A 7,727-nucleotide genomic window follows, 5' to 3' on the forward strand; every position below is an offset into this window, starting at 1 on the left:
GAACGAAACTGCTTTCTGTCCGCTTCCGTCCAGCGGTCGTAGGTGGAACGCTCGTAGAGCGTCGCAACTCGACGGAGTTTCAACGATGGCATAGGTGGGATAAATTTGGAATCGACCATCTCGTTTCGAACGAAACACGCGTACGTTTTACGTTAGTTCCGTGGCTGGTTTCGCTTCGAAAATTATTTCTCCAACGCGTTGAGCCGAAAACTCGAGAAAAACTTTCACGCGCTCGACCAAAAGTTTCGGAAATAAACCTTATTCTAAAAACCATCGTCAATTATAATAATCGTCGACGGGGTATGTTCATCGAAATAAACAACATTGCTATCGCGTGATTCGACGTGTTTCGTAATTTACAGAACGTCGATAACTCGGTGCAAGAGAGAAATTAAAAGAAAAAGACGAGCGCAGTATTTGAAATTGTTCGAAGCTCCTGAAACACACGGACCGTTTCGAGTACATAACGAAGATACAATTGTGCAATATTCGCGAATAAATACGAAATTACAAAGCGTTTTGATGCGCCATCGTCGAACCGATTAGAAGTTCATCCGCGCGGTTCGTTCGTTTCGCGGAAGGTGAACGGAGCATTTGTTAGCGAGGCGAATAAAGATATATCGGTTGATCGAAGCGCGATCGTGGACAGGAAGGATATCGAAGGCAGAATCAGAAAAATTCGGAAAGATAGGATGGAAGAGGAAAAGAGAAGAGAAGCAGAGATTTGAGCGTGGTTCGAGGCGGAAAGCACGATGGCACGTTCGCGACAGGAAACGTTCGAACTGATGGTCGAGGCTGAGAAGCCCTCCAAGTGCATCGGGTTCCTGCGATTTTTGTGGAAGTTCTTCAGATGCGTTTTTTCCCACGTATCGTTGGTCTCGTTGGTCGTGCTTTACTGCGTGATCGGCGCATATACTTTCGAAGCCCTCGAAGCGAATCACGAGAAAGAGGTAGCTACAGGCTTTTCCTCGCTCCACGACCGTTTCCATTTTTCAAAAACTTCTCTAACGCTGCCAAAACGATTTGAGATTTTTCGAAGAAATCGGCCGTTCAACGTAGACATCTCGATCGCAGATCGCCGATGATCATTACTATTTTTCTTAGCTGATTAAATTCTTATTTCGATTTCTATCTTTTCCGCTTTCGCGCTATACGCATCGATATTATTTCCTACCATTCATCTTTCCATTTTTCTCTTTCTTCTTTTCCTTCGCTCGCAACCATTCTGTTTTTGTTTCATCGACATTTTCCCTTTTTTCCATCACCACCATTTTATTTGTATTTTTTGTTCCGTTCGCTGCCATTACGAGTAGTACACGCCATTTCTTTTTTTCATTATTTTTATCAGTACTCTACCCTACGCGTTATCCCTACTCTATCCGCGTCGATATTTCTTTTAACATCGTTTCTTTCGCATCGCTTTTTTCTGGTCCGTCTTCCCTATACCTTCGTTTCTGTTTTTCTCTTTGCGGCATCGTTCAAGATAAAGAGAAACATCAAAGACATACGAGGAAACGTAGCGGAACAGCTCTGGAAGATCACGAAAGAAGTGGAGGTTCTGATTCGCGAAAATTGGACGGAGAAGGCGTTGCGCGAGTTAAAGGTAGCATTTTCATCGGTCACGTTCCGTAACGAGCATCGCACCAATTTCTTCCCGACATATGCCTATTTGTTCCCGCAGAGTTTCGAGAATAGTCTCGTGTGGGTTATGGAGAAAGAGGGCTGGAACGGCAGCGAAGGAGAGGACGATATTCAGTGGACTTTTGCCGGTGCTCTATTTTATTCCATCGTAGTTATTACGACCATCGGTAAGTCGTTGGACGAAAAATTCACGCTATACGCGATTACGAGATATCTCCGTTTTATTTTTCATTCGAATCCGTACAAATTTTTAACCGATGTTTCATTATTCGTCTTTGGTCCGTTATTTTTTCTTAAAGTATAGCCAGCCGAACGGTAAATAAGACACTTTGCACAAACGCATCGCGGATAATTTAGGTAGAAAATTGTACGCACCTAATGTACCTAACAAACGCATGCACGAAACAATTTTTCCTATTCGAACATTAAAAAATCTATAATATGAGGCGAAAACTTCTTTTTCACTCTTCGAATTAATTCCCTCCGGTGCGTGTAATTCATGAAAATCGAATCAAGAGATTGAACATTGCTCGAACGATGTACGAGAGAAGAGTCACGAATACGATCTAATAAGAAACGTTCCGTTGACGCGTCGTTGTAAATCGTGCCTAAGCTTTTTCGCTGCTACTCGATTCGTTGTCGGTCTGATTTCTCTTTAACGAACGACTGTAAAGGTCGATGTCGTAGTCGTAATTCTCCTCGTAGGGGTTGCCATGGGGCCTTGGAAAAGGATTCTCCCCGGAGGAATGGTAATTTCCAGGATATCTATTGCCAGGATAGAAGCTCCCTTGCGGTCTTCGATTGCCGTAATAGTTTGGCGATTGCGCGAACGTTGATGGCCCGTACTTACGAGGAGGTCCCTTAAACGAACGATTAGCAACGGTTATTAAAAAAAATGTTACCGGCTCTACATACATACATACAGACGAAAGGAACTAATTTTTCTTTATATACCTACTCTGTACGGGGGATATTGTCCTTCTCCGAGTTGTTCAGAAACCAAAGCAGGGTATTTCTTGCTGTCGAAGCAGCAGAACTTTTTATCCTTTCCGCAACTTCCCTGGATTAAATATACAATAAAGATAGAATGAGAGTAATTTTGGCAAATTGGCAAAACATCTTCAAGTACAAGAATCGCTTACGAATTTCAATCCGCCCGAGGGACAATTGAAGCTGTATCTGCATCTACAAACATCGTACTCTTGGTATCGAGGATTGTCTTTGATCGCGGACGCCAGCAATCCGGAGTATCCAGCTTCCTCGTCTATGCTTCCGTCGTAAGAGGGTCTAAACATAACGACGCTTTTATTCGGGATATATTAAACCGAATAAAATAAATAAATAGCGGAAATTTTTCGTGAAAAGAACGAGCAAATTCGAGCATACAGATTCGAAGAACGTAATCCAGTTGGTTGACGTTATTTCACGACACAAAGCCAATCAGCATCGGGCCAGGAACGTCGAAACGGATTTACTGGGTTGGAAAACAGCGGGAAGATACGAATACCTTTTTATAATACCGGTCGGTCCACCAGGACCGACAAGAACTCCTTTGTTGCCAGGATACGATGTCGGTACAATGGGTCTACCGTTAGGACCGTAAGGTCCCCCGTTCTGTGGTCTAAATCCTATCAAAGGTCTCTCTTGCTCGAAATCTTCTTGGTTCTCGTTCACCAGGTACCTACAAACATATATGTACGTATACAAGAATAGCCTTTTCTACGTTTAACATAAAACTCGAGCAACGCTCGGTATCGATTATAATCTACGGGGTAAATAAAATAAGAATATCTGGAAAAAATGTCATCGGGACTTTTTATGCGGAAACTGTACCGATTTAGGCGACGAGGAAAGAAAAGGGAAAAAGTTATTCGACGAAACGAACATACGTTTAAAAGAGAAGAGCCAATAACAAAACATACTTCGTTTTATCCGACCTGTCCCGTAGTTGGTCGTCTTTATTCCAAACCCACTGGTCGTTTTGCGAGTTGACGACTACAACGGCGAGACAACTAAGCAAGAAGAGAAACCTCATGTTGCTCGGCCAAACGAATCTCGCGGGCGATAAAGGTCTCGCGAATATCACCGGCACACGACTGAAACGAGAACGAAAGTGAATCGTGCCTTTATATACGCGTACATGCACCGTAGAAAGGTGAACGCACCTCGCGTGTTTCACGAGCGATTCGAGGTCCTTTCGATAACCATCTCGAATCAACAGTTTTCGGGGATGATTTATCCCTTCTTCCGATCGCTACCGTGCCAAGATTTTCGGTTAAACGATTCAGACCTCCGACACCGTGCCGAAGCGAAAAAGCGAATCGATTAAATTGCCACCTCGTTTATTTCGTTCGGTGATTCGCGACTGTAAATCGGACTTTTTCGAACGTTTCGTTGTCAAAGTACGAAGAAATCGAGGTGGTATCGTAGTCGAATTCGAGGCGTGGGAGAGAAAGGTTTTCGTAATTCGAGTAAAAGGAGAGGAAGGAGTAAGTAGGCGTATCGCGCGGAAACTACTGTTTCTGAAACGCGTCCTTCGATCTGGGAAAATCCGTTGCTTCGAGAAGGGGAAGAGTACCTCTTTCTTTCGCATAAAATCCAGCGAAATGGCGTAACAGCGCGATTCTTTCGCGTAACACGATCGTATCGCGCTGTAAAAGATCCCGGCGATGACCATCGTTCGTTCGTTGCGCCGCACCTTTGTACTTTTTGCAGCGTTCGAAGAAAAACCGATCAAAGGAGAAATCGTGATACGGATGTTCTTAAACGCGATTCGCGCGGAATATCGAAATAAAATTTCGTCGCCGTTCGAACGTAGTATTACCGTTACCTGTCCCATCCTAGAGTCGGAAACGTTAAGGGACAGAGAAAACCGCATTACAGTCGAATTACGCGATGAAATTCTCGATAGAACGAAGGAAACGACGGGCCACTTTGAGCCTCGAAGTAATCTCGTTTCTGAAGAAGCACGATCGAACGAAAATCCAATGATCAAGGTCATTTTCACCCGCACTGCCGCCGTACCGCCGCTGCTCTGACCAGAAAGGAAATTCACTTTTCCTCCAGCGGAGGAAATCACCGCCACCTTCATAATTTCCCCTGCTCGATTTTTACGCCCTTTACAATTCCTAACCAACCCGCCTCCTCCATTAAACCTTTCACGATCGCGGAGAACGATAGTTGAAATTGTTCTTCGTTATCGTTCGAATTCGATTAGTAACCGAAGGCGGATAGTTGAATTATATATAGACGGGATAACAACGAAACAACCCAAATCGAGAAGAATTACTTTCGCTAATTCATAGCATCGAGATAACGGTGTCCTTCGCCTTGAAGATGTGGTAATACGCCTCGTCCGAAGGTTAAACGACCTTCACCCATTCACGTCTCGCGGACGCGTCATCGACCAACGATCGTTACGAAATCGACCTTCGAATATCTTCCTAATATTTCGATTCTTTCCGAAATCGAACGTTCCGAAAAGCCCGGAAATTTCTATCGAATAGATTTTCTATCGGTCCGTAAGATAGTGGCCACCGTTCGGAATGAACCGTCTATATTACGAAAAGCGGGAAATTGCGCAAGGCTAATCGCGCGTTTTTCAACGACAGGATACGGTCATATCGCTCCGAAGACGAAGAACGGGAAAGTCGTGACCATATTCTACGCAATCCTTGGGATTCCCCTGATGTTACTCTGCCTCTCCAACATCGGCGACGTTATGGCGTCGAGTTTCAGGTAACTGATCGTTCCCAAAGCAACGCTCTACCTTTCCGAGGAAGGTGGTTATCACCTTCGAGCTCGACGACTGCATCGAAAAATTCTACTTCTACTTCTTTAGATTTTTATACTGGAGAGTTTGTTGCTACATATGCACGAAACCACCGACGAGAAGAAGGAGACCGAGAACTCATTTCGGAAGATCGTATTCCGTCCGACAAGCAGGGTAACTATTTGCCGTATAAAATAAATGTACTTTCGTAACGAGGATAAATGTTCGAAAGACGGTACGGAGCGAGCAGAGGAGGCTTTCGAAGATCCATCAGAACGAGCGACAGGTCCGCGGATTCGGTTCTAGGCCTCTACGAGTTCGCGGCAAGGTCGTCCTTCCCCGACGTGGATCACAAGTATGCTATCTTCGTTTTTTTAGTTAAATATTAATTTTTTTTCGATCGGTCGTCGACGTCGTTCTATTTCGCTTAAACCGAGAACGATCGTACGAACGATCGAAAGAAAGCTGAGACTCGGTAAAATGGCAAAATTAAAAGAGACGCGTTCGTTTCAAACGAGATACAACGTTCGTCGCTACGGGGATAACGATCAGAAGAGGCCGAATCCTTCTTATCCTTCCTCGATGAATCGAAATTTCGGATCAAAGTCTGCTACGGTGAGCAGGTACTCGGATCTAGCCGTGTCCACTCCGAAAACGCCCAGAGCTATTCGTAAGTGTCGTCGAAAGCCATTATCGATCGGCAGCGACCGTGAGTGATCGTAAATGACCATTGCATTCAGCCAGTCCCAAGATGACCACGCAATCGTTGGACAGGAAGTTGCTGATGCGTTCACCGACCGACACCGATCGTTCGGCCGTCTTGTGCAACAAATACGCCTTGGATGATTTGGAGAACGAGCTGCGTCGATGGCGGACTTCCGCCGGAAGCAACAGTAAATATGCATCGTAAAACAGACTTTTAGATTAGAACGGTTAGAATTTCATTATCGAAGTTGCAGCAGGGAAAGGGAGCGAAGCGAACGACGCAGGATCGGCCGAAAGGACGAGAATCGATTCGAAAGACGCGCCATCGGCGACAAGGTCCTTGCCCAGAAGATGCCTATCGATGGAGGGTGCTACCACGAATTATAAGAGAAGTTTGGCATCGGCTCAGCGACCGTCTTCCTTTTACCTGGAAGCGGAGTACGGGAGAAGAGGTCAGAGTACAAAGGGAAGACGTTACAGAAGTAACTACCCCGTTGGTAAGTGTAAATCGTTGGGGCTGGCGCGACGAAAATCCAAGCGTGGAAATCTCCGAACACTGAACGGTCGCGTTAACGAAATCGAATTTTCAGCTCGACCTTACAGACGAGAGTCGTTAGCGCCGGAGCTCGTGGGCTATGCCGGACACAGGCAAATATACCCGGACGAATTCGATTCCGAATACGAGTATTATACCGGCGACGATCAGGAAAGACAACCCATCAAGCCGGTACCGATCTGGTTATGCGTATTCTTAGTAGTTAGTTACATATTCGGAGGCGCATTTTTGTTTAGCGCCTGGGAACACTGGCCCTTCCTCGATTCGGCTTACTTTTGCTTCATCACCCTCACGACTATCGGTTAGCATACTCCGCTTTCAAATTATTCGGATTTCTGTTCGTCCGATCGAGTAACTCGAAAATGATCGACGATACAGCGTAGACGCTAGTAGGAATATCCCGTAAGGACAAAGTTGCCGGAAGTGTGGACAAAGCGTTTGTTACAGGATTCGGCGATTTCGTACCGGCGTACAAGCTCGACGCTCACAAAGGGATCGCGGTTTGCTCGTTGTACTTGCTATTTGGAATTGCTTTGCTGGCGATGAGCTTTAATCTGGTACAAGAGGAGGTCATCAACAACGTGAAGAACGTCGCGAAGAGGCTCGGGATCATCAAAGAGAGCGACGACGAGGAAGAAGCCGAGGACTACGACGCGTACGACGTCGAATACAACGACGAGGTCGACAACGAGGAGCTCGAGGGCTATGTCCTCGATAGCCCTCGATGTCACTCGATGCCTCGAAATTCTCGCGGAATTTCCGTCGCGTAGCGTCCCGAATTTCTTTTCATTCGTCCACCGTCGCGTCGCCTCGCACCTCCCTCTGACACCGTTCTTTTCAAAATCTTTCAACGAACAATTAAACCGATACCGATTAACTCCGACAAAAATCTACCGTGTCCTTTCAACTTCGATTTCTTCTCGATGTCTCTCGCTCTAAATAATGCCATTCTATCTCCGACAGACTCTTTAATTCGTGTCTCCGATATCGGTTCGAATAAAATTCATTTTTTATATCGTAGATAGAGTTCGATGTCCTTTTCCTGGATCGTAT

The 7,727-nt window shown here is 45.4% G+C and overlaps 2 protein-coding genes across 13 annotated transcripts in view; one reads left to right on the forward strand and one right to left on the reverse strand.

Annotated features, from left to right (window-relative positions):
- The first annotated feature begins 65 nt into the window (after positions 1-65).
- Positions 66-7,694, forward strand: galene (potassium two pore domain channel subfamily K member galene). Of its 7 annotated transcripts, none has more exons than XM_012285658.2 (11): positions 66-950; positions 1,484-1,808; positions 5,253-5,379; positions 5,483-5,587; positions 5,646-5,768; positions 5,932-6,083; positions 6,154-6,306; positions 6,367-6,615; positions 6,709-6,845; positions 6,911-6,975; positions 7,122-7,379. In XM_012285658.2, exons 1-11 carry the CDS (start codon positions 753-755, stop codon positions 7,225-7,227), a joined length of 1,740 nt encoding a protein of 579 aa, XP_012141048.2. In that variant the 5' UTR covers positions 66-752; the 3' UTR covers positions 7,228-7,379. The 7 variants fall into 7 exon arrangements, with proteins under 7 accessions (XP_012141048.2, XP_076396559.1, XP_076396556.1 ...); XM_076540441.1 differs by having other exon boundaries at positions 67-300; positions 363-950; positions 6,709-6,975; positions 7,122-7,694; XM_012285657.2 differs by having other exon boundaries at positions 68-950; positions 1,484-1,603; positions 1,682-1,808; positions 6,709-6,975; positions 7,122-7,694.
- Positions 1,845-7,727, reverse strand: part of LOC105662535 (uncharacterized) — a 33,194-nt gene continuing 27,311 nt past the window's right edge. For 4 of the 6 annotated variants that reach the window (XM_076540464.1, XM_076540463.1, XM_076540461.1 and 1 more), the window contains 5 exons: positions 3,564-3,737; positions 3,149-3,322; positions 2,784-2,928; positions 2,600-2,701; positions 1,845-2,501 (listed from right to left, as the gene is read on the reverse strand). In XM_076540464.1, the coding sequence (XP_076396579.1) occupies positions 2,250-2,501; positions 2,600-2,701; positions 2,784-2,928; positions 3,149-3,322; positions 3,564-3,737 (847 nt within the window). In that variant the 3' untranslated portion in view covers positions 1,845-2,249. Of the gene's footprint in view, positions 2,502-2,599; positions 2,702-2,783; positions 2,929-3,148; positions 3,323-3,563; positions 3,738-3,806; positions 4,762-7,727 lie in introns of those variants that run through there. The other 2 variants (XM_012285652.2, XM_012285650.2) reach the window with 2 other exon arrangements.

The sequence above is a fragment of the Megachile rotundata genome, chromosome 15 (genome assembly GCF_050947335.1).
Source record: "Megachile rotundata isolate GNS110a chromosome 15, iyMegRotu1, whole genome shotgun sequence".
In the NCBI taxonomy this organism is placed as follows: Eukaryota; Metazoa; Arthropoda; class Insecta; order Hymenoptera; family Megachilidae; genus Megachile; species Megachile rotundata.

What these genes read in the sequence shown, in the direction of transcription:
- galene (XM_012285655.2), top strand. Translation starts at nt 753, where the DNA reads ATGGCACGTTCGCGACAGGAAACGTTCGAACTGATGGTCGAGGCTGAG. An exon ending in CGTAGTTATTACGACCATCG is followed by an intron (nt 1,809 to 5,252) that starts GTAAGTCGTTGG and finishes TTTCAACGACAG; the next exon opens with GATACGGTCATATCGCTCCG. An exon ending in CATCACCCTCACGACTATCG is followed by an intron (nt 6,976 to 7,121) that starts GTTAGCATACTC and finishes CGTTTGTTACAG; the next exon opens with GATTCGGCGATTTCGTACCG.